The sequence below is a fragment of the Clavelina lepadiformis genome, chromosome 3 (assembly GCF_947623445.1).
Source record: "Clavelina lepadiformis chromosome 3, kaClaLepa1.1, whole genome shotgun sequence".
Classification (NCBI taxonomy): domain Eukaryota; kingdom Metazoa; phylum Chordata; class Ascidiacea; order Aplousobranchia; family Clavelinidae; genus Clavelina; species Clavelina lepadiformis.
The window spans coordinates 17,865,972-17,891,748 of NC_135242.1; the positions used below are offsets into that span (position 1 = coordinate 17,865,972).

Consider the following 25,777-nt stretch of genomic DNA (forward strand, 5'->3'; position numbering starts at 1 on the left):
TAACTATTTTCAACCGTTGTCTAAACGATTTTTGATTATGGATTACAACTGGGTAAAAGGTTTTCTTTGGCACCAAAAATGCACCGTATGGAGGGGAGCTTAGTTGATATATATTTCCTGGGATACTTTAGTAATCAAGTTCACATCGGCCAAATCCCACGAGAAACTTTTTGCACTTGCTTATACTCCTGCTTTTGGTGGCGTCACATATTTGCGCGTCGCAAAGGGTGACGCAATCAGCGTACTGTTTGGAGAGCGAGACAAAAATTGGCGACGGAGAAAGTGAAGGAAAATTGGTGGAACATAAAAGCTTTAGTTTATATCATTTTTCCCACCGTAAAAGTATGTCGTTTATTCAGTGTTAGTCATTTAAGGTTTTACGATTGTAAACGTCACAAACTTTGAAAAGCTTTCTGCATTACGGAAACGTTCTGGTTTGTTAAGTTTACGTTTTGAGTAAATTGAAATAATTTTCATCTCAAAGTTCACCAGGATGGCAATAAAAACGGACTCACGCCATTACCTAACTTTTAGTTACACATCAGCAATTCACCTAAAAGCATTTTTAATATCAACTCCGACTAAGACAACGGCAACTTGGCGCCCGTCTAGAGTTTTACAATCCTAAAATAAGCCTATGCTCTCAAGTTTGAAACAACGTCCTAAAAGTTAAAAGTATAACTCGATGTGGGCGACATAATGTTATGTCAGTTTAACGCAAAGGCAAATAAGGAAATATAATCATTTCCCAAACAAGTCGTGACGCCTCGCCGCACTGTATAGTTCGCCGTAGAGTTATCATACTTCAGAGAAAAAGCTTATGACAGGAAACATTCACAATTTAATGTTTTATTACCCTTCTCTAAAGCGGAAAAGTTCCTCGCCTGCTGTATGATAACCGTGTGTTTTTCGTTTTAAACTTAATTATTCTTCGCTGCGATTTCGAAACAGCCCAAGCCAAAGACGTTATATCTATCAAATAAAATGATCCTGATACAAATATTTAAAAGCTTCTGTGTAAATATTGTAAGCAGCGACGCTTTAGAGGGGATTATCCGAAAACAATATTTCTCTTTCTTGATTAATCTTAGCTAATGTCACCTAACTCCAAATTGCAGACCAAAACAGAAAATGCCCAAAAACCTTGCCTTTATCAGTAACAGTATTCTCCCTGTCCATATTGTTGACGAATAACTGTTGCTGATGACCGCGGCTTATAGCCATCGATTCAAACCGACTGACTTGAAGAAACCCCGAAGTCAACTCGAGCTGCATGAATATTTAATAAAGGATAAGTTAGAACTCATTTAACATCGTCGAATTTGACGTTAAAAGTACCAAGCATGACTGATTGGTTTGTTACAAGGTTTTTCACACGTTAGTTGACCATATATTAATGAAGTTTTACGACCTGTCGAAACCAGCAAAGCAACGGCTTGAATTTGCACACTCATATCCCTAAATAACAAAAACCGCCCAAACACCCCATATCAGTCAAACAATTATGTAAGTTTTATGAACTTTTGAATGTGTAGTGCTTTGAGTTTTTTTCATTACAAACTTAGTCGAAGATATATATATATAGCATAACGGTCGAAATTAGAAGAGTTTTGAAAGAATTTTGCTAATTCTGCGCTCACAACCAGCGTTGCTGAGGCCTATACCACAAAAGAACGGATATTGTGTAGATAAAATAGCTTCCACATCCTCAAACAACGATAGTCAATTTCTGGCAGCACTGGAAAACGCTATCGTTGCAATTTTTTTATCAACTATCAACCAACATGAAGAAATTCGTTCAGTTTCAAATACCACATTTCATTTCTGCTACGAAAAACTGCAAACAATTACACGCCTACGTTGGTGTCACGTCTGTAGTCAACCAACAAAAATAAGTCAATCGACTAGGCCTAGAGGCTGTCAGAAGATAATTTATCAAACAATTCTAATATCCAAGTATAAACTAATTACAAAGAAGGAATCTGGTATTTTAAATCTGAGTGTTTGCATGAAAGTTAGTAGAAATGCGCCTTCAAGTGACCATTTAACCAAACTAGGAGTATCGCCAGTTGAATGGTCCACGGCCTCACAAACAAATTACAGAAATTTTTCCAGATTTGAACTAAAGCTGATCGTATGTAGGAAAATAGAAGTATGGTTTAAGGTACCCGAGCCCTTCTTCAAATTTACTGGAACAATTACGTTTACATTTATTAAGTTATATATTTATTAAGTTATTAGTAATTACTAATGATACCAAAATAGAACCATAGTTTCTACGTTTCAAGTTTGAAAATAACATATTGTCACAGCAACCAATCTTGTTAGTAAAATGAAAACTGCAACTGTAACTACTGCAGTAACACTTTAAATAACAACATTATAAAATGCAAACATGAACTTGGAAAAACATCAAACTTAATTACAATGATTACAGTAATTCTATCACATGTTTACCGATAAAAAAGTATTATTGAGTATTTTGGTCTCACTGCATTACGTCGATGTACATCTCTACTGTAGGATGCAATATCGCCGCATTAGCAACACGCCAAGAGTCACGTAAAAACTTTTAAAACCTAGGAATTAAAATGGTACTAGAATTTAAGATAACTTCATCCACCAACTTTGTCTTACTATAGTCCTCTTAATTCGCCTTTCCTAACTATAGTCAAATTCAATGATTGAATAGATTTTGCTACTTCGTTTTCAGTGCTATTGCTATTGGCTACACCTGTCGACTTTATCAAATATGAACTAACCGCAAAACTTATTGGTCAAAATGCGTGTACCTAGTTTGTATACAAAATGCCAACAATTAACCCGCTAGCATCAGTCACTATATTCATCACGTTTAGGTTTAAATCAGATAAAGGTTATTTGTTATACACGTAAGCAACACATTAGAAACTCTCTGTAGATTAGAATAAACCCTCCAACACAGCGTCTCTTTTATAATGGTAAACAAAATTTAGTCCGTGGTCAACAAACGCTAAGCTGTGATGTATTTTTATTTGCAAGCGTTTGCCCTGGCCTTATGCGCATTGTATACGTTGTTTTACACAAAACGCAGGGCTTAACTACAAGCGCGTGTGAGATGCCAATTCTTCGCCGTTTCAATCTTCGCGTGTAAAACACCCGTCCTAGTTCTTTAGAATTGATGAGTCGAGCCCTTATGAAGTTAGATTATAATGCTAATAGGAAACCTTGCCTGTCTTGTTTGTAAGTTAGTTGGGACAATCAACTGGGAAACCGGGTGTCACTTAACAAAAGTCGTTTCTTGGTAACAACTTCCACAGAGTAAGTTAACGAAGGTTTTCAGTATATTTTGCCACGCAACCTGCTGAAGTTGACAACGAATATTTTGTTGATGTTAGGCCGCTAATTTAATCTTCGCTGCTGGGAGAACAGTAGTTGGTAACTCGCAAATCTGTTACTAAGATGAAGTAAACTACTTGTAAACTCCACTTGTTTGTTTGCTAATTCTAACTACAGATTTTCTTCAGGTGCCACTGCTTTCTACATTTTGAAAGGGGTCAACAGCCAACTAATCTATTATGGATGGCATCGTTAGTACTTCTAGGTATGGTTTGCGTCTTTTTACGAAACCTCAGATAGCGGAAAATACCTGACGAACGACTGAGTCTCTAAACAATTATAACAACCCAACTATTCGTTCTGCGCCGGAGCTTAGTAACAATGGTTGCCTGTCAAGAAGTATCAGTTTGTTTGTGTGCTTCAATATGTATAACGTTTCCTGTATATTGCTAAGGTAACCCATAGCAGTGCTGTAGTTTTAATTTTGCGCTTTTGAAGAGCGCAAGCAAGCAGTCGACAGAACTGCTACAACTAATTATGCAAAAGCCAAAGACATTTGCAGCTGCAGTTTGGAAATCTGTGTAAATCCTCGATTGAACTCCAACGTCATTAAAGAGATTGACTTTCTTTAACATTTGAAGTTTGCGAATAAGCTTACCAGTTTTGTTGGAACAAAAGTCCGCGAGTTTCATGTAAATTATGCATGCTAACACAATAGGAATTCATTTCGTTTAGGTTAAAAGATACTGTAATTGCAATGATAACTTCTAACCACCGTTAGGTCACGATGCGCGAAACTAACATGTAAGCGTTTATTTTCAGGTGTTTCAAGTAATCATTGCCGAGGCTGTAATTACATCCGTGAAACTTCACATAAGTAGGCCTCTGTCAATTGGAGCTGTAAAAATCTTAGAAATTGTTTAATAGAGATAGTTTTTCGTTTTTAAATAATATGAAAGTAATTGATGATTAGGTTTGTGTATGTGTGAACTCATTGCATGCGGAACATATGCTGTGCGTGTGCCTGGACGTTTAGTATGGTGTCTTAATTTTAATTCGCAGGCGGAGGAAAGTTTTTGCACCTTTAAAACTCGGCCTAAAAGGTCGTTAAAGCCTTATTCCAAGGCATTACAAAGGCTGAGTGTCGAACACGCGCCGCAATATTGCGTGTCCAACGCTCTAACTAGCCACTCTGCTGCCGTACCGTACATGCAAAACGTCTCAAAAACACAAAAGATATGTTGGCCGCTTGTATGACTGTGTAGTCTTGATTTGTGACAGAATTCCAAGAAAACCCGCGCATAATGGCCCTGCCGCTATTTACCAAGTAATCCGATCGGGTTATTTTTGAAGTGGAAAGTGTCATAGATCGAATTGTGTGTATCTGCTGTCATGTCAGATATTGTGATCTAAATTTAAAAGGAAACGTTGAAGAAAAATTGTCAGATTTTGCGGTTTGTGGTGAAATATTGTGCAGTTAAATACTTAGTGATTTCGTGGTCTGCAACCGAACTAGCGTTTCCTGGCGCTATAGGGTTTCATTTAAAATCTTTTCTCATGAAAAAGGAACGTTTACGTTTTGCATGCTAGCTTCGTTTCGCTTGTCAGGACCATTTTGCGAAATTGGATATACACTTTAAACCGACCCATCACTTCTTATTGCGGCCAAACCTGTGGCTTATATGGTATCCGTCAACTGTACAAGGAAATTTTGACCCAATGCGAATCGTTCATAAAGTGGACTTGCAACATGATAGCTTGTTAGATTTGCTCCGTCCTCGGGAAAAAACATGATGATCGGCAGGCAAATAGACGGACTCAGCACAATATGAAGCCATAACCATCGTTGAGTTTCAGACTTTGACATGTGCAATAACTTGGTATTATAGCCCACAATGACCTCGCATGTTTGCCTTAGTTGCAGACTACCTATATTTAAGAAATAAAAAAGGTATTTTCCGATATCTAGAACAAAATTTGCAAACATGGTAGTTAACTTTTGTCGGTTCAGGGGCGCCTGGCTCGTAGAAATATGGTCCGGGTTCGATTCCCAGTTGTGCTACCGTTGTAATCCACGTGAGCAAGGCATGAACGACGCTTGTTTCCGTTCAGTGGTCCCGTTGAACAGTTCCAAATGCAAGCAATACGAAAGTCATAAAAAACTAAAGAAAAAATGTGTATGTGAATCGGATATTTCACGAAGACAAGCTCGGTAACCCAAGCTCGAACGGTGACTGGAATCATCGCCGTATTTCGTTCGTGCAAAGACTTTTCTCAGTCGAGGACAAAGATTGTGATGCGATATCCTACCACACCAATTCAATGAATTGCTTAAGGTGAACGCGATGACTTTTAACGTGAAACATTGCAATACTCCTTGCGATGTTACCTTGAGCGCAGATAACTAACTTACCACACGCTGTGATCAGAGTTAAAAGAGAAATTAAAGACGAATATCTGCAGAGATAGAGAAACATCACGCTACCACCTATTTACTTAGCCGTTAAACGTAAAATCGTTTACTTTTATGGATTCTTGATGCGACAAACTTCCCCTACAAAGTCGCGCCAGTTCTCCTGTTATGAAGAGCGTTCGTGTTATTTTCTTCCGCTGTAGTAGTCGATATGAGTCAGCTCTTTCGTTACGAACAAATCACTGGAACATTCTTAACTTGGAAATTGTGCGCCCATTAATTGGAAAACAGGACACGAACCGTCACTACAGCCGACGAACAGTGACGCGCGATTGGCTCGTCCTGTACAAGTTGTGAAGATGTCAAAGGAAGTTAGCATGTTTCTCGCACGCGAACAAGCTTAGCGAGCATTCGATTTAGCTGAGTTTGCGTGACAAGAAAGCGACAAAACGCAGCTCATCTCGCACTACTTACGCCAACGAAAGCGACACTTTGCGCGGAGATATGCGAGTTCGGTCTGGCCACGACGACATTTTATGACCCCATATTTCGGCATGATTATTAAACGAAAAGGTGACAGTGAACTTTTATAGAAACGCGAGTTGATTTCTCGGTCCAAATCTTCGTCTGTCTAGAAATGTCCAGATGACATTTTCAACGTAGTGAAACAAAACTTTTGTCAGTCGAGGTAACATAAATGCGTCCGTTTGCGTTTATTTACCAACACAGTAATCCTGGCATAAATCTAACGCAAAGCCAAATGCAGAAAAAGCCTAAAAACAATTTTTTGGCACTCATTACTCAAAATGACCGACTCGCGGTTAAATGCGTGTACATTCAAACCGATACATGTAACCTTTTTACTTAAAAGTTATGCGTTGATCTTGGATGCATAGATGATAGGCGACGGTTCCTTGCTTAGTAGCTTGGGTTGGTTACACACCGATCTACTGATATGTTCTATGTTCCCTTGCTTTTCGTAAGAATCCTTGTGTGGATAAAGCAGCACTTCAGCAGCTGGTGACCTTCTGCCATAGTTTCGTGCTTTCATCGAGTCTGAATTTGACGTGGATCGTCTGTTTGTGGCCGCGCCGTCCGTGTACCGTCGAACTAAGTATATTGATGACAACCAAATATTAACTTATCGAAATATCAAATTGTAAATTGTACAATTACCGCAAACTGTTAATGATTTGGGAAAATATTCAACGTTTTTGTATTGTAATAAAAGTAACGCAATGATGACCTTTATAAAAACAATTGAGCCGACTTTGTTGCGGGTTATTTTTTGGTTGCTTTATAATTTATCTGACTCCATTGCGTATTCGTTAATTACCTAATTACAAGTCATCCTTACAGGGCATTCGTGGTACAACTCTTATAAAACTGCATATTTTGCTGCTCACACAGTCTAAAACGATTCTTTGTGCAGTTATGATATACTTGAAACTTCACATCGAAACTATGAAGTATGAACCAATGCCTTTACAGGCTAACTCGCAATTAAGTGATAACAAAATAGGCAATGAGGTCAGATAATTAAGATGCCTAAAGTGACCCACTATACAGTGACAGTGCTGGCAACAAAAGTGACAGTAGTATAATGACAATGGTATGAATTATGTAAAAGTGGTAAGTGCAAATAAACCATCAGTCTACACTTACTTTTTCGCACACTGGCACTGCCTGTGGAATGCCTATGCGCAAACGGCCCTTTAGGGGCGTGAACTGTAACACCTGAAACAATGTTGAACATAAGTCACAAAATTTGTATGGAGTTCATTTGCAACCCAAATTTAGCGGCAATTTCACCTAAGCTATTTAAAGTTACGGAAGGCTGAAATGTTTGAACAAGATTGTTAGGACTCCGACATTTTGCTGGAGATGGTTTGCTTTTCATTCGATGTTGCGTTTTTTCAGATATTCCCTGCAAAAGAAGTTAAAGTTATTGGGCCGCTAAGATGTATATACAGCTACCGCTCATGTTCAGTCAGTAATCATCAAATTATGAACTGGGATGAATCATATTCACTATTATTAAAAACATATTTGCAGTTATGAAATACCAAGTCTACTCTCGTTTATCACCAAATAACCACAGTCATTTGAAAAATGTAAGTTTGCGCAACTGCCGTCAGGCAGCAAACTTACGTTAATATTGCTATAGCGCCTTACACCGCTTGAGTAAGTGTAGAGTTCATTCCGTTCGGTGTCGCCATGCGACCGGCTTGTCACTGTAGAGAGTGCGCTGTGCAATCCTTTGCGTAATTTGTCTGGCTGGATTGAAGTATCACGAAATGCCCCGTGGTAGGAAACGCTTTCATTCAGTAGCACGCTATCGCTATCATTTTGCTTAATATTCCTCATCCTGCCAGCGTAGGGTTGGTGCGCTTCCTTTAAATTACTCCTTGCACCGTCGGAAAGTTGCATGAAATGAGAATGGTCTCTATCTTTTGACAATGACGTTATGTTAAAACATTGACGAAACTTATAAGTCTTTTAGTGTTTAGTCACATTTGACATTTGGCCATCGCACACAACTCACCGGCTCTTTTGAGGTTTTTGTGTTGAAGTGATTGTGCGTTGAGAAGCACTTCTCTTGGTTTCGTGGCAACAGGCTGGGATAACGACCTCCCGCCAACGTCTGTTGTGCTGGGACGAGGCTTAGTCCCATCGCCTGATTTGTTGTTATGATTTTGTTGATTTGAGAAGCGTGCCGGTACCGTGGCTTGACGGTATACTCTGCCTAACTGACCGGCTTGTAAAGTTCGCGGTAAAAGCGACTGAGAGTCATTACGAGGCTTCGATTTCGCAAGCTTCTTATTGGTGTGTGAAGAAACTTGTTTGGGTGTGTTGGTGCCTATTTCTGCACCTACCCATTGCGGCTCTTTCGGTTTAAGCATTGCTTCTTGCTCCCCGCTTCCTGTTGTTTCATGTATGTTCACGTCATCATCAGCTACGGGGTTTAAGTTTGGGTTCGCATTTGAGCTGTGGGGTTTTGAAACTGGGGGTAAAATGTCTGACGGGCTCTTTGAAAGCCCCTGCCCTTGGTAGAGCCTTTGCTTTCGTCTGTTTCTTCGTTCCCATTCTTCATACTGACGTTGCAGCTGTACGTGAGCATACCTCGGCACCAATCGAGTATGATTAGCGTTGTATCTTTCGACAAAACCCATGTCAGACATCCACACATGTCTGCGCGATGCAGACTGTTCAGTGCTTGGGCGCCCACTAACGGTATACCTGTTTCTGGAATCTAGGTTTAAGGAACCACCGATTGCTGACGTTAATGCCCTCTGCTTCGCTTGCTGCTTTAATAAGCTCTTTATCTATAAACAGAAGCTTGTTGAAAAAATAAATCGACTGGATTTAATTGTGTATGAAAAACTTACTTGGTACATGTCAAAAGAATCCCTTCTACCAGTTGGCACTGTGGCTGGCAAGTTGGACAAAGAACGCCCTCTGTCGGAAGGAAGATCGCGAGAAACAACTCTAAAAGGGGTCACAGATCCACGAATGGCAAGCTGTTAACAACAAAGTTAGACAATGTGACTAAAAACAGTCAATTATTCTAAGCACAACAGAAGTTAACATAACCGTATGAGTAGCATATAACCTACCACAAGTGATTAAATGTAAAATTAATAAAATGCTGTAAGTTTCAGCTACTACACAGATTAGGTTTTCAGTATGTGCGTTTGTGGGAAATTTCAGGGCAAATTTTAAAAATATGATACTGGCAACATGCAATACGACCTTATCCAACCAAAAGCAGAACCAAATCTAATCAAAGTTACCCCTCAATATACAAGTTTCCAGCTTAATCAAAATTATGTCTACCTTGCCAAATGTATTGTTCAGATCTGAACCGATTTTTAAATGGTCCGGTGGAACATAGTCATCCAAAACCTCTTTGATCGAGCTTCCAGAAAACACGCTAAAGCGATCTTCTTCTTCGTCGTCAGAAAACGTGTAGGACTCCGGTTCATCTTGTGAAGTAAGATTAGAATCGGCTGGTGATGGCTGGAATGAATCCCGTGGAACGACATGAATTTCAAGGTCCAGGTCAAATTTAACTAAAAGTTGCAGCTGTTGATTTTATCAATGAAATGCAAATGCTAAATTGTGTGTAACCTTATAAGAGTCATCTACTTCATAGTTTATCAGAATAAACGATTAAACCGATTAAAAAAATTAGCAGTATCAGTATCATATTATCAGGTATACAGTACCTTTAAGCAAGCATGGCTACTCCTGGCATCTCATATAAATTAGTTTGAAAAGAAACAACGAAATTCTGTTTAAAATAATAAGTAATCCACGCTGACCAACCTTTTTGTTTCTTATCGGCGCTTCCCAGTGACACCCGCTTCTTCATTGCGCTTGGCGGAGGGGTAGGACCTTGTCTTAAGCATTTGTCAGAAAACCATTTATCGTTTTGGCTGAAAGCTTTAAATCCGATATCTCCCGTAATTATACCATCTGATAATTGAAAGGTTTGTTTAAGGTTCCGTTCACTGCCATGACAAACAGCCGAGCCTGTATTGGCAGAATAGTTTAGTCCAAATTTAATATCCTTTCGTTTGGGAGATTTTATTGTTTTCATGCTGAATATTGGATGCTTTCCTGATTGATATGCAGTTGATAAATTGCACTCATCTTGTATGTGTTCCATTGAGACATTTGGTGATTGAATGCTCCTAGAATCACTTGTGTGCAAGTCATCTTCAGGTTGACAGCGGCAAGCATTTGACTCTTGTATTATATCGCCCGACTTGTCAGTGCCGATAAGATGGTCCTCAGTTTTTACCAACTTGCCACTTTCGAGATCACTGACTGTTGGCATTTCGTTTCCACCGTTCTTTTCCGTCTTATAATTTCGTTCAAATATCATACAACGGCTTGAATTGGTTTCGTCGTGTGCAAGTAAAGTGCTTTCGGAGTGGGAAGCCTTTTTCCCGATTTCATCAAATTCTTCGTTGACATTTCCGTAACTTTCTACGTTGCCACTGAAAGTCCAATTTTCAAATCCAAGCTCGTTGTCAGAGTTAAGCCGATTAATAGGTGATAATGATGTCTTATTTAGCGTACAATCGTCAGCACGACTCCTTTCAATGCAGATATAATCGGCGTGATTTAATCCATTCACATCTAATAGGCTTTCTTTCGCAACCAAGTTTTCTTTTTTCGTCTTTGACGACGTCTTTTGAGTTTCACCGCGGTCACTTTTAACCATTGACGGTTCGCTCCTAATCCTTGAACTCAACACACTATCTTCGGCCCCCTCTTTTGTTATGACAGGCTGGGGTATTGTAGAAACTTCATCAAGTGGACCTCGACTGGCGACAATTTTAGTTAACCCACAAGAACTACGTTTATGACATTCCAAAGTCAAAATATCGTTTTTATTTTGGTTACTGAACACAAACAATTCTTGTTGACTCCGTTTATTGTCAGACGTCAAGTGTATTGAGGCTGATTCTTCCTCGCGATTGAGCTCAGCAATTGTCCCGTGCTCGCCTTCCGTTGACTGCTGGGCTTGAAAACTATTTGTTGTTACTTCCACAAACAGTTGTTTCTCTTGTTTTCTGTCAACATATTGTGGTCTACGTGTTTCTTCTTTCACGGACCTGTTTCCACGTACGCAGTCTTGTGTCGGCTTACATTTGTTTTCGTTGGCATTGTGAAAGCGGTCGCCTTTGTCCGTTTCAGTCTCATTGTTTAAATCACTAAGAGCTTCTCGTATTGAATGGCTCAAATTGAATGACCCGCTGTTATTATTATCCGCCCTATCTACCATTAGTGTCCTATCGTCCAAGCCCGCCTTCGACAACCCATCACACCCGTCTAACTCGGCCACAACGTCAAAACGGAAGCGTATTTTGGGCGACTCCACTCGTTTTCGACTATTCGGAAAATTGGTTAAAATCTGTTGGTCTTCATCTTCGGTTTTACCACTTTTTGTTTCCGAGAAAATATAAAACCTTTCGACATCCGTTTCCTCGTTCTCTGACTCGATGTAAACATCACGTTCCACGAAGTAATTTCGAGATGGATAAAAGGTGATGCGTTTTTCATAAGTCGCCGAGTTTGAACGAGCTTGTAAAGAATTAATGAGCAAATTAAAAACGCACGACTTGAAAGTGAAAACGATATTACAAAAAAATATTTTTTTAAATGTGACTATAACCAACATCATGTGCACGAAAGCCTATACTAATTAATGTAAATAAACCGAACTTTTTTGTACAGTAGCCAACTACAATATTGCTTGAAACAATTTAGCTCACCGCACTCAGTTACTTTTTAATTAAAGCAAAGGGCACCTGGCAATGGTTCCAGCTTTATTTGATTTAAATTGTTGTTTAGGCTGTCGCAGTGTTGAACGTCGAAACACATATTAGGCATACGATGATCGACCGACACGGTGTGCGGACGCCGTCGTACGAACGACTTTTTTCCACTGACAAATGAGCTAGCAGGCCTGCTGCGACGCATAATGGATATATATAGCCCTGTATAGAGCTTTATTTTTCGAAAAAAACAGCTGGCTTTGTTATTCCAACAAAATCCCCTAAAGTTCTGTAGTATTTCTTCCCTTGGTTGAACAGCAATCAAACAGCTAAATCAAAAGTACATTTAAAAGTATATTAAATAACTTAAAAGCGTGTATTTACTAATAAGTTAATCATAAAAACTTAATAAATTAATAACATATAATAAAACAGTAGTATTGTATATTACTTTATACTATACGTTATAACAGTGGGAATGCCGAACAGCAAGCAATTACCTAACACCAAACACAAGTATAACATATACACTAGCAGGCCAACCGAAACTAGTTTGACACAATTATAAAGTCTGTCATCTTTAAGCAACATTAACTTACTACGTCATCATCGTGGCCAGCAAACTTTCCACAAATCTCGATTAATAAAGAAACGCCATGTGCTAAACAAGCCTTTAGAAAATTTTGCCTATAGCCACATGTTGGCACTTAATGACAGCTTTCAAGTTGTTTCGGTTTAAAAACGCTTCTCAATCGTAAACAAAGAAAAATCAGCGTGAAGCTATTTTGAAGTGCATTGACATACCGTAACCGTTACAGTAGGTTTCAGTGTAACCTTCACAGCAATTAATACATGAGTATATTTATTTATAGTTTTAAAGACCATTCAGGCGACCATTGCGGTATAAAGATTTTATTTTTTTCTTAGTCTTCCTATACACGAATCCAGAATATGAACAGAAGGTGAGTTTTGTATCTAATTTGAAGTGGACTTGACAAGTAAATCGGCCACACTCATCAGGAAAAGGATGTGGTTATCAAGCATCGTTAAACAAATTGTGTGAAGAATACATGATGCAATGCGATGACTATATCCACTTAATCAATAAAGTTAACTACTGTTCTGTATTTATGAAAGCATTATGTATTGTTTATGAGTAATAGTTAATTTTTTTCACACACTGCAATGTAAGGAGTCAATTAATTCATTTTTTTCAAATTTATTGATTGAAAACATAAATTGTCTGAAAACATAAACTACACGCTTGACAAAAAATATATTTGTGTCCCCAAGTGTTATTTTTCTTGCTTCATTTTTATTGATAATGTGTAAAGTTTAAGACGACGTGTATACTAAACGGCATAGCTTGTATTTCGAAAATTTTAACAAAACCGTTTAATTGGTTATACAAAAATTCAGTTAAAATGCTTTAAAACAGGGTTGCCGCTACTTTGCTTAAACAATGGGTCGAAAAAAAATCGGGCATAAATGTAATTAAAACGTGAAGTGAAGCGTTGAAGCAACTATATTGCAAAAGATCGATGACCTCGAAAGACAAAATTGCTATGCCCCGGAGATTGCGAGAAGACCACATTCTAAATTGTAATTTCAAGTTGCTCTGTTAAGAAAAAAACAGGGAAGTCATCCACAACTAAATACCTTGAAGTGACAGAGTTGCGAGTGAGGTGCGATCAGTCAAAACTACTGTAAGACAAGGGTGTAACACCTAATCAACTTTGGTACAAAGCTTTTGAAAAATAAAATAATTCTTTCAATTACGATTTAGGATCAAAAGCGCTCATATGCAGTTTTACGCAGTTTTTACAAGCCATACTTCGAGTGTTGTTGAAAATGCGTGTTATTTCAAAGTGATTTCTGTGTAAACAGAGTAAAGACCAGAACAAAAGGTTTAAAACCATTTAACCAATTGGAAATTACAGTTGCATGGTAATTATATTTTCTTAAATTCTCATTGTCAAATACATATATGTGCCATGTAGGTGCACAGCAAGGAAAGGCAACCCTTTCTTGAAGACATATGAAACCTCTCTACTAATTTAGTTCTACAAAAACAGTGAAAATTTACAATGAAAATGAACAAAAAGCTTAATGTTCTGTTAATCGGTTTTGTAGTTGATCTAACCTTGGCCAACGTGCACATCGGTAAGTATATTTCGTCGTTAACCTTAACTTACAATGCTGACGGTAAATTGCACCAGTAGACAATGAATAACGACTTAAAAGCCTAATTCGATTAACCTAAAAGTCGTGCAACCGTCACTAAACCTCCAATTAAATTTGTAGACAAGAAAGTGTACTAAAATTTAATATAGCTCAGCATATAACAACTCTACGTTATAAAATATTTATTGCGATAGATTAATAAATTCTTTTAAAAATCTACTTTGCTGATTTTATATTACTTACCATTCACTGCTGCATTTCAAATGTCTCCAAACTAACTATATTCCCATGAGACCTAAAGACAGCCTCAGCAGACAGCACGAAACAGCAACGAAGTTTTCAGTTATTTTTCTTGCGTAACTTTATGAAATTTGCGTTGTAGGTTTGCTCTCCGATATTCTGCTAGATCCTCAGATTGTTCGTGATCAGCTCAATAAATTTTGGAGAAAAGAGCTCTCTCAATCAAACGTCGTATTCGAAAATGAAAACCTTGCTTCCAGCTTACAGATTGCGGACCTATCCAACCCCGCTGATACAATGAACAAAAGTACGTTTTGTGACCTAGTAAGTTTGATTTTTTAGTGTTTTCGAATGTGGTGTCATAGATTAAATGACCAGGTATAGGCGGTACTGTTTAAATGCTTGTACTTGTTTTCAATTAAGTGATACTGGCTACTGGTTTGTTTAGACTGTCAAAATGTGTTAAATTTCGTAGTATGCCGAATAACCAGAATTAGACAAATTCTGATATAAGTTTTGGACGTGACTTTTTCTAATAGTATGCAGAATCGTCGAAAAAGTACCCACCTTGGTGGTGGCTCTTTCTAAATGTGGCTGCAGCGAAAGTTTAATGTTTATTTCATCTGCCTTGAGATTACTTATATATGAAATTCAATATGGCGCAGAGGATCGTTGCTTTTGCAACCCCGGGTAATGTCTATAATAATGTCTTTAAATACGTTATCTTAATATATCGCTCTTTCATTGAGCAATCAAGTATTTATACAGAATTGGCGCGCCATTATTCTACAACAAACTGAGTGATTATAGTGCAACTGGGACAACCATAAACAGCCTTAACAATATACAGCTTTGGCAAGACAATGGAAAACTTTTGGGAAAATATTTTTCCTGTGGATCGTGGAAAAGAATGATAATACTTTTCGATGAAGAAAAACGTATAAAATATTCCATTAATGGTTTTAAATTACCAGCATCTCACCAATTCTAATGAAGGTTCGTGGGAAATAAAAGTAAACTCATTGACATAAAATATTTATTGTTAGATCTGCAATCAATTGGCGGCTTAATTAATGAAATGGGGAATAGAATGAGAAGAGTAACATTACAGAAGTTGCCAGTGTTTCCATTGACGAGATCACTGAAAACTGATGTTGTGCTATCGCTCCTTCGAGAACTCATCACACTCGCCGTGGTATAATGGTGCTTGTTAATTTAAATTCACCAGCGACTTAAGCTTATAGTCAATGCAATATAGCCAGGTGATAAAAAGCGATAATAATACCTTGAGAAATTGTTTAGAAACGATAAAATCTTTTGCAAGAGGGAATACATTTTAACGCTGGTTAGGAAACTAGCTATGATTTAGCTGTAACCTTCACAAAAAATGACAATTCATTCTAACAAGTCACTATGTGCTACAGGACGAAGTGTGGGAAACTCTTAACGGGGAACCTTCTTTTCATCATCAAAGCCAAACACGACCTGTTGCCCTAGTATTGTTTGCTTTTGAAGATATAGTGAGGAAATTTATGTTACAATTGGCAAGTAAAACCCAAACCCAAGGAAAAAGCCATTTTTATGCATCTGCTTTAAATAAACGTTTTCTTCTTTCTAGATTCCTGAGCTTGGGACAAGTTCCAACGTTCATTATTACATCATTGACGTTGTAAGTTCACCTGTTATACATCTGCTTATTAATTTTTGTTTTTGCCGCGAATCGACTTGTTTACAAGGGAACTTCGAAACAGTTATATATTTATTTAGGGTTGGAAAGACAACTACTTTATTAATAGTCTCCTCTTCCGGGAAGGCATAACTGTTGTAACTTTTCCAAAAAAGTTTCAACGAAAAGCCAATTTCGACAACAAAGAGAAGTATAAGGTATATTAAATTCCACGAAAAGTCAGTTCTCGGGATAACGTAAAAAACAAAGTGGGCTGGTTTACAAATGTTCTTAGGAAAACCTGGGCAAACTTCAAAAAACTTTCAGCGCACTGGAGAAAGTATTTCAGCGAGCAGAGCGTGCTGGCATACAATTAAATGCAAAAGATAGCAACGCAACCTGCTCAAATATCATGACAAAATTTGCCGACAAGAATTTCTGGTTGGCAAATGCGATTCGTGAAGAACTAGGAAAAACTGTCAACGGTAAGCAAAACGCATCCACTTGTGAGTAATGAAAATGACGAGACCCAAAAAGTTGTTGACACAAGCAATGCACTGAATAGGCACAAGAAACGAAAGAAATCGCGTGGATCGTCTTGCACAGGAGCATCCATACTACGCGTCATACTTGTTTCATCAAACGAAAAATACAACCAAAGCACTGCCACAAATTTGCCAGGTGGCAGCAAATGGACAGGTTTCTGTGACAATGGAATATTTTTAAACAATGGTTGGCTTGTTAATCGTGGCAAAAATAACAGACCGTTTTGATGCCCTCAGCTGACGTGCAGTCCGTTGCTGGATGAAGTGAGGTTTCTGGAACACGGGAACTCTTGCGAAGGCCTCGGTCAAGAGAAAGTCGAAGATTCACTTACCCATGTTTCTGTTGGCAAGAACATGCATGATGTGACAAATGACAAATACTACTGGCTATCTGAATATGACTTTAAATTGGAAAACAAAACTTACAGAGTTGCAACCGTAGAGGTAAAACTTATTTCATACCAAAAAAAGACCATTGGCGTAAAACTAAAATAGTTTTGAAAGAAAATAACACCAACCAGTAGCAGGTGATGTTACTTAATAGCGATTAAAGTTCTGAAAATAGCAACCAAGAGATGAAAAATCAAATCTTTTCCCGTGTGGTGAAAATAATATACAGGAATAATTCCTCAGAGAAGAAATTTCGCACTCTTTATAGGATGAACCGTTTGTTTTTATTCGCAATGACTCGAATGGACATCCAACATTTTCTGGGTTTTCGATCGATTTGTTTCACATGCTCTCGGAGATTTTCGCTTTCAAGTACGAGGTTTATCAGGTGGAAGATAAAAAATACGGAGCTTACAAAGATGGAAAATGGAACGGTTTGGTTGGAGATATCGTGTCGAAGGTATCAGCTTAAAATCACAAACATACAGTACATCGAATACTCTTTTTGCCATGAATTACCATTCTGTGGTATTCTCAGAAAGCTGACTTTGCGATTGCTGCCATGACTATTACACCTCAACGGGAAAAGGTAGTAGACTTCACAAAAAGGTACATGGACTATGCTGTGGGCATTCTCATGAAGAAACCAAAGGTAGCTTACTTTAAGCACGCTATTCCACAACGATCACCGTTTATTGTGTAAGGCTATATGCCACATAAGAAGGTTTTTCGAAAAGCTCTAAGGGAAAAAACATCATCAAAATGTCTACGCTTTTGTTTTTAGACGGTGACCAACTTGTTTGCTTTCTTAAATCCCTTCGACAACACCGTGTGGTATTCCATAATCGCTGGATTGTTCCTTGTGTCATTGCTATTGTACGTATTAAATAGAGTTTCACCAAAGCGTCAACAGGGACCACCATACCGTGATAACTCTTTGCATGGAACTTTTTGGTTTGTTTACAGTTCCCTTGTTCAGCAAGGTAAGAATACATTGTTCAAGTAACTTCTCCATTGGGCAAATGTACTGCACAATTTATGAGTACAGGTATATCCCTTTCAGGAACGGACATGAACCTAATCACCCTGTCCTCGCAGATAGTGACTGGGGTATGGTGGTTTTTCATCTTAATAATCGTATCTTCATATACCGCCAACCTTGCGGCACATTTAACCGTTACGCGGATGGAAAATCGTATTTCCTCCTTTCGAGACTTGGCAACGCAGACTGACATGGAATACGGTACCGCAAGGGACACGAGCATATATGATTTTCTTCGCAGAAAAGGTGCGTAAAATACTACTTTTTTCATTTATAAAATTGTTCTAAGCCTGCAGCAGTTATAGTTTTCACAGAGGTAAACTAAATATTATTCCTATTTCCAAAAGGCACCAGTTCGACAGAGTTAACAACAATGTGGTCTAGTTTATGGAAGATCGTAAACGGAACAAACTCATTTAGCAATCCGAAGGATGGCTTTCAAAAGGTCAAAGACGGTAAGCATACGCTGCACTGTATATACTGTCCAAAAACATACCAATTACAACAAAATAATTTATTTTGCAGCCAATTATGCTTTCCTCTGGGATGTCGCCGTAATTGAATACCTAATTTTAACCGATCCCGACTGCACTTACTCAACTGTTCCTGATTCAATTTATGACAAGGGCTACGGCATAGCTGTTCAACAGGGCCACCCTATCAGAGAAGCAATGTCAATGGGGTAGATGATTTAAGCGAAATTATGTTGGTTTCATTAAATACCATGCGATTAAAAAGTAGTCAAATGTTAACAAAAAGGAGGTTAGAAATATTAGGTCGCTGTTAACAGCAACTGAAAAAAGTCATCTCCAAACTTGATAAATTTGCAGAATTCTTCAACTACAAGACAGTGGTGAAATTAATCGGCTAAAACACAGATGGTGGAAAAGTGCAGGAAAATGTCCAACAGAACATAACGGAAAACGGAGTCACACAAGGTATCAAGACCAAGTTAACACTTCTTACATAGATCGCAGAAGTGTAGAAGCTTATAACATGGGATTTATTGCTTAGCCCTAGAACGTATTCTTCACGTGTTCACTTTAATAATTAATGAATTGATTAAAATTCATTTTAGCGAATTAACATTGGAAAATTTTGCTGGAGTGTTTTGTGTGCTGGCTTGCGGTCTGGTAATCGCAAGTGTGATCGCAGTGGTGGAACTAATTCAATACATGAAAAACGACAAGAAGCAAGCTCCAAACCACAATAAAGTAAGTTTAACAAAACAAATCATCAGTTTTACATTGTTGGCCGGGTTGTCGTAGCCTATGTGCGTATACGAAATAATACGCACAGGGCATACAAAAAAGAAGAGAACGTCAAGCATATCTAATTTCTTTATTGTGCAGCTTAAGCAAAATCTAATTGCTACCAGACATGTTCAAACGGTTCATGATCCCGCTTCGAGTCGTCCTGGTGTATATGTGGAAAAATGCGTGAATGATGACGTACACATTATCTTTCAAAACGCACACATATTGAAAAGGTAATTAAATACAATAAAGATACCAAAGACCATACAGGAGTTTCCAATAGAATCAACCACACAGTGTAGCACGTGCGCTAAAAACTCGTTTAATGACTTACAGAAACCCTGGTGCACAAGTTTCCAACTTGCACACTACAAGCGACAACACTTCATACTTGCGGAAAAGAACAATGTTACCAGGTTTTAACGAAGTAGTTTTCTAGTTTTGTGCCTACTAATTAAAATATTAAACGTACTAAATGTCAGCGTTATTATCGTGGCTGGCCGGAATTGGTCTTCCTAAATATTTACATTAATTACAACAAAGCGATTCAAATTGCTGGTGAGGATTTCTAACTCCTTCCAGTGGACAGTAGAAAAGAAATGTTTTCCCATACGCCGTTTAACTAATAGGAATGAATGTTCAACCGAGTCACGAATTCGTTGAAGAATTACATGAAATGTGTAACGGACTTGAGAGAGAAACAAAGAATTGACTTGTTGTCTTGCATGTATGTACGTTTGTGCAACGCCTTGGATTTGAAGTAATCCATCACGCATTTAGTGTAATACTATTTCACCGAGATTGCTTATAGCCATACTTGGTTCGTAATTATTGACCGCACATCTAAAATAAAGGACATGTTATGCAGTTTAGTGCTTTTCCACAATCAGGAATTTTTCATTTGTAAGTCTAGAAAATTATATGGAGTCTCAGTTTTCTATCTACTATAATAACTAATTAATCGTGCGTATGTCGTAGTTATGTTCAATACTCAAAAAGCATATAAAAGTACTGCTACAGCAACCAACATTTTTGTACTTTTATTCACGTCGCAATAGATTCTGGCTTGTTTGCTATCTGAAACATTGCAACAATAAGAAAGCTATCTGGTGCACAAAAAGGACATGCTACAATTAGGCTTCTGACATTAATTCAATACCTACTACTGAAATAACTGAATAAATACCTGCATACTTTCATATCAAATATTACTACTCTATTCTTCTGAGTGCTATGGTAAGTAGTTTGCAGTTTACTCGGTTGGATTTCATAGATGGTTTACTACTTCACTCAGATATCTCCTGTTACAACATATAGATTTGTTAAAAAATACACAAATATAAACATATGTTATAATAGGGCAAGTTTTTGTTGCTTTAAAATCGTGAGAAATTTGCATTTTTTTTAAACAAAAGTTGCATTTACGCACAAGCATTTTAAACGACAGTGATTTACTCAAGCGATCTATTTACATACAAAGCTAAATATTTCTAAAAATTATCTGGGGAGAAATGGCGATCTTTTGTCAACAGTTTGTGTAGCATGCTTAAACTTCATTCCACAGTGCATGAAGTTGCTTGGCAATTTAATAATTTGGTATGCATTTCTGGACTGATGTTTGGCCGGGTCAATTCTATAATTACTTTTATGTCACTATTCAGTTGGAATTAGTGATCCAAATACAATTTTGTGTAATACTTGATAAAAGTTGCATGTAAAAAAGAAATAAGTTGCAAAAAGTTGCAATAAAACTTCCTGAAAAAACAGCTTAAAACATCGTACTACATAAATTCTGAGTATTTAGGAAGCTGTAAAAAAGTTCCAAAAGTTGCAAAAACTTGTCCTAGTAATAATAGATACTTTTCAAATAATTATTTACAGAAGTATTGAAAAAAACTAGTCAAAATTTAAAAAAGTTCATTTGCAAAGACTGCAATAGGCCTTTCTACACTGTTGAAATAAGCGCACAAATCTGACTCTTTAACTGTTTATCTTTAACAATAGAAAGTGACAAACTTTTGAATACTTTATGAATTACAATGTATTCAATGACCAAATTGCAAATGTTTTTAGTCTGCATGAACATCAGGCATGAAAGATTCCAATGAAAATATGTCATTTTTAAACATATAATTTTAGAATATTGTAGCTTACCAGTTACCCATATATGTTTTGGTAATGCACATACATTTTATTACATTTACCTCATTGGAAATTTATAAACGTGGTCGTTGAAGCATATTTTGTTGCTCATGAAGGGTCACAGTATGAAAAACGTTGAAAACCAATGATACTGACAAAACATCTTTCTTCATTACGATCATAAACCAACCTCAAACAACCACCAACAAAAATTTTTACGTACGAAATGCAAGCAAAAAGTAATGCTCACCAAATACCCACATTTATCACCAATAACTAGAAACTACCCAAAAATGTTTACTGCACTAAGCAAGCAAAATTTATCGATCGAGAATATTAAGTTCTAATATAAAGCAAAGAGAAAAAATATTAAGTTTAAGTCAAAATTATTATAGCTATAATCATGCATTTGTTTGCATTGAACATATAATATATAATATATATTCAATTAATATTAACTAAAATTATTAATTTTTGTTATTTTTTATTATTTTTATTAATTAATTATTAAATAAAATTAATATATATTATATATATAACAAAAATTTGCTTTGAGGAAGAATATAATTGCAGCTATTTCTCAGAAAGCTTATTGCAGTCCACAAAGAACACATATCTTAATAATACTATAATCAAATTAACAGCAATCACTAAAATTGGTATGCATATGAAATAAAATTGGTATGAAAACAAATGCAGTTTCTCATGCAAATTACTCCTCAACTGCACCAGGTTGGGAAGCAAATTCCAGGAAATCCTCTTCATAATCAACTGGCCTTGACAAAACAATATGTACCTGAAATTCACCACCAATAGTTTTCTTGTACTCTTCGACGGTCACTTTCAGATCAGTTCTGTCTTGGCTGGCACGCTTTGTTGAAGTCCATGTATCACATTCACTACAAACACTATGGTTGAAAGAAGTACTACAGTCTTGGTCGTTATCTTCTGTTGTTTTGCTATCACGTGCTTTGCGTGCTTTTTTGCGTGGAGTTGCAAAATCTATATTATCGGAAGAAAATGTACAACGTTTGCAGTTCTTTGTGGGAGAATGTGAGTGTTCTTCTGCATCTTCATTTTCAGCCAGTTTGTCATGCAAAAAATAAAGAGCCCTGAAGAAAATCAAACACAACTGCATTACTGGACATAATCACAATAGACCTACATTTAGGCTACATTATAAAAATCTAGGTTAAATCATGCCCAAACAAATGAAAAAGAAAGTTATGGTAGCAATAATCAAAGCTTGCAACATAACCAAGCAATAACAATTTGCATAACATTTTCTAAATTTGGACATGCCATGACACTTGAAATGTATGTTATCAGATAGGTGACCTATAGTGATTTACAGACCCATATATATGCTGTAAGAATTGCTCTCTTGAAACCAAAATATGTAGTTAACGCTAGTTGGCACAGTGAAAAAAAATTGATGCTTATTGTATTACCAGTCTATCAACATATTATATCATTATTTAATGCAACTTTTTTTTATTTTATAGTTTAAATCGTTTATAGCATGTTGGTGATATATAACTATAGATAATAACAAAATCATACTCTCAAGTGATTATCAAAATAAGACAATGACGTAATAATTTAGAATTTAAATCATACTGGATAATGCGAAAAACATACCATACCATACAAGGTATTTCCCCTATTCCTAATATAATCGAAAGCACCGCTTCAAAATTCCTGAGTGAACAGAGTAAAACATTTAATGCCAGCCTTTGGTAGCAAAAATAGTAGAAGCTCACTAACTCTTAGTTAAAGGGTCCAACTAAACGACATCAAGTTATCTAAAATTTTGAGTTAACCAAAGTTTGTAATATTGCCAACAAAGAACCATGAAAATATGACTGGGTAATAGTAATAAACGCATTTTAGCAATCATTTAATGCACATGTTCTATAGATCCTTTTTGATAAAAACCTTAAAATCCATTTGATCTGCAAGCAGCATCATTAAACATAGCACTAGTAGTGTCCTACTGATGCAGGTGTACACTACTAAAATCCAACTATTTAGACATAATATATGCTCAGGTTCGTCTTGGTTGTCATGAAGTACAGTACCCTTTTAGCATCAATTGATTATTTGATTGTGATGATTGTTCACATAACACTTGTTTCCTTCTATTGTTGAATGCATTTCTTTGCAGGCAATCTGTTTAGTTTAGTTTAGTTGACTTGCGACTTTGGCTTATTGCTGAAAATTGATTGATAGGTGGCGGATACATGTTCAACATTCTATTTGAAGATTGAAAACTTAGCTAAATGTTGTCACACCGTATGTTAACCACTTGCAATCTAAAGGTGTCATCTCTTGAGGTACTAAGAAAAACTATTATATAGTAGGCTAAAATTATACACGTCTTGAGAAATTGTTTTGCCATGATTGTTTCAGATGCATTTAGGCTAAGGTTACATGGAATGTTTTAACTGTTTAGTTTTAGTTTTTTTTAGCTAACAAACATGAAGTTTGAGGCAAAAAAATTGGATGATGTTCAAGTAGTGGTAAACAGTTGTCTTGTATAAAAATGTATATGATGCAAAACTTTCGTCGCAAAATAAACGTGAAGTGACTAATACCTCAGGTAAGCCTTAAAAACATATGCAAATGCCACGGCCGTCGAATGATCTCATAATCCAGAAAATAGGCAACAACTTGAAAACGAAATAAAAATGTGTTTATCATGAATTTTTCTAAATATTAGGCTATCAACATTTGCAAGGTGTAAAATCTGCTCATCTCGCATGCTCAACAAGAGTGATTAATCGCATACTCCAAACAATAGAATGAGCGTCCGCTTCAGACAGCCAGGCCTGAGAAAGATGAAAATTACGTGCTTTAAAGTTACAAAATATGATTAGTAGAAAGTAAGTAAACAATCACGCTGAAACTCGGCTTGAAATTTTTTTCGCTTTGTTGACAGTAGGTTGCCTCCACCACCCCATGCAAAATAAAAGTCAGCACCTATGGTTTTTAGCTTTATGTATCATAAATATGTACCACTAGACCGAACAATCAACAAGAAATACTTTCCTAAGGATCTATATCTCTACATAAGCATTCCTGGTCTGGTTCTCTTGACTTGAGTACAGTCTAACTTTTGATTCTTTCCTAACTTGAAAACCATTCTGAAATAGACGTGAACTGAGTCATGAAAAAAAGTAACAATGGAACTTCATAACATTCCAGAGGTGTCACTAATTACTAGTAGCAAGATAGTATTTGGAAGGTGTTGAAATGAATATGTTAATTGCATAATACTGTGTTTTTATTCCCCGAGACTAAATGCTTTTTAAACACGCCTCAGATATACTAACTAAAAAAAAAACTAAAAATCTGCCCTTTGTGTACAGCAACAAGTGCGTAAAAATCACAAATACAGGAATACAAAAATCAGATAACAAAATCAATAATACCACCCACAAAGAACACGAATCAGCTCATAAAACATGTATTTTAACCTTACCTAAAACCAGTTTGGCGATAGCTAACTTTTTGCCAACCTCTATCCTTCAAAAAAGGTTGTATAATTTTGTTATGAAAGGCTTTTGGAGCTCCACCAGGTGTTGCAACAAGAAGAAAATATAACCTATCTTGTTCACCACTTTGGGTTGCAAAACGAATGTCTTCCAAAATTTCTTGAGTATTTAAATCAGCCATTCAATCAATTATTAAAAACTGACAAACTTCCTATATTACACTTAACAAACTACAACTTCAAATGCTGCCAATATTTTATAAAAAATAGAAAAGGAAAAAACATTTGGAATGGTGTATAATACTGTATAATAGATAGCACTGTTATACTTTACAAGTATAAACAATAAATTATACATTATAGTATTGGTGATTAAACTTCAATTAAACAAAGTGACCAAAAATGATGATACTCAAAATCGGTGTATTTGAAAGAAGTACGATTACACATAACTAATAATAATCACGAAACTTAAATTATTGTAATGTAGCCGCTGTTACAAATGCTTGGCATAAAAGGCATAATCATGTAATCGTCATTCTACTCTGACCATAGTGGTGAGGGGACGCGCCTTTACACCTGCTCAACTGTTAGTAAGGTTTCAGCTGAAATTGCTACAGATAGCGCTAAAGTACATGGATTTTTGAAGATGTACTCAAAAAGTGATTTGGTAAGGTGTGGTACGTTAATGTTTATCCTTGGAATGAGGAAAGTCTTTGCACGATATAAACCCGGCGATGATTTCTTATCACTCAAGCCCCGGTTACTGAGCGAGTGCAAGTGCCGATTGTCAGA

General features: G+C 36.8%; 4 protein-coding genes across 4 annotated transcripts; 2 read left to right on the forward strand and 2 right to left on the reverse strand.

The window, feature by feature from the left end:
- Positions 1 to 6,429: 6,429 nt before the first annotated feature.
- Positions 6,430 to 14,008, reverse strand: LOC143449291 (uncharacterized). The gene is made up of 9 exons (XM_076949426.1): positions 12,055 to 14,008; positions 10,061 to 11,827; positions 9,569 to 9,804; positions 9,121 to 9,252; positions 8,277 to 9,057; positions 7,883 to 8,181; positions 7,544 to 7,658; positions 7,397 to 7,468; positions 6,430 to 6,841 (listed from the first exon to the last, which is right to left on the reverse strand). The coding sequence occupies exons 1-9, from the start codon at positions 12,224 to 12,226 to the stop codon at positions 6,603 to 6,605; spliced, it is 3,813 nt and encodes a 1,270-aa protein (XP_076805541.1). The 5' UTR covers positions 12,227 to 14,008; the 3' UTR covers positions 6,430 to 6,602.
- LOC143449292 (uncharacterized) lies at positions 13,974 to 15,765 on the forward strand. The gene is made up of 5 exons (XM_076949428.1): positions 13,974 to 14,184; positions 14,588 to 14,752; positions 14,985 to 15,135; positions 15,214 to 15,383; positions 15,492 to 15,765. Exons 1-5 carry the CDS (start codon positions 14,109 to 14,111, stop codon positions 15,644 to 15,646), a joined length of 717 nt encoding a protein of 238 aa, XP_076805543.1. The 5' UTR covers positions 13,974 to 14,108; the 3' UTR covers positions 15,647 to 15,765.
- LOC143449839 (glutamate receptor ionotropic, delta-1-like) lies at positions 15,693 to 19,876 on the forward strand. The gene is made up of 17 exons (XM_076950167.1): positions 15,693 to 15,707; positions 15,870 to 15,989; positions 16,064 to 16,114; positions 16,213 to 16,329; positions 16,407 to 16,596; positions 16,677 to 16,810; positions 16,894 to 17,100; positions 17,315 to 17,506; positions 17,585 to 17,698; positions 17,831 to 18,029; positions 18,110 to 18,334; positions 18,436 to 18,543; positions 18,614 to 18,770; positions 18,919 to 19,026; positions 19,167 to 19,302; positions 19,441 to 19,577; positions 19,681 to 19,876. Exons 1-17 carry the CDS (start codon positions 15,693 to 15,695, stop codon positions 19,781 to 19,783), a joined length of 2,313 nt encoding a protein of 770 aa, XP_076806282.1. The 3' UTR covers positions 19,784 to 19,876.
- A 126-nt stretch (positions 19,877 to 20,002) lies between these two features.
- Positions 20,003 to 25,249, reverse strand: LOC143449293 (uncharacterized). Its single transcript, XM_076949429.1, has 2 exons — positions 24,971 to 25,249; positions 20,003 to 22,598 (listed from the first exon to the last, which is right to left on the reverse strand). The coding sequence occupies exons 1-2, from the start codon at positions 25,162 to 25,164 to the stop codon at positions 22,199 to 22,201; spliced, it is 594 nt and encodes a 197-aa protein (XP_076805544.1). The 5' UTR covers positions 25,165 to 25,249; the 3' UTR covers positions 20,003 to 22,198.
- Positions 25,250 to 25,777: the final 528 nt, after the last annotated feature.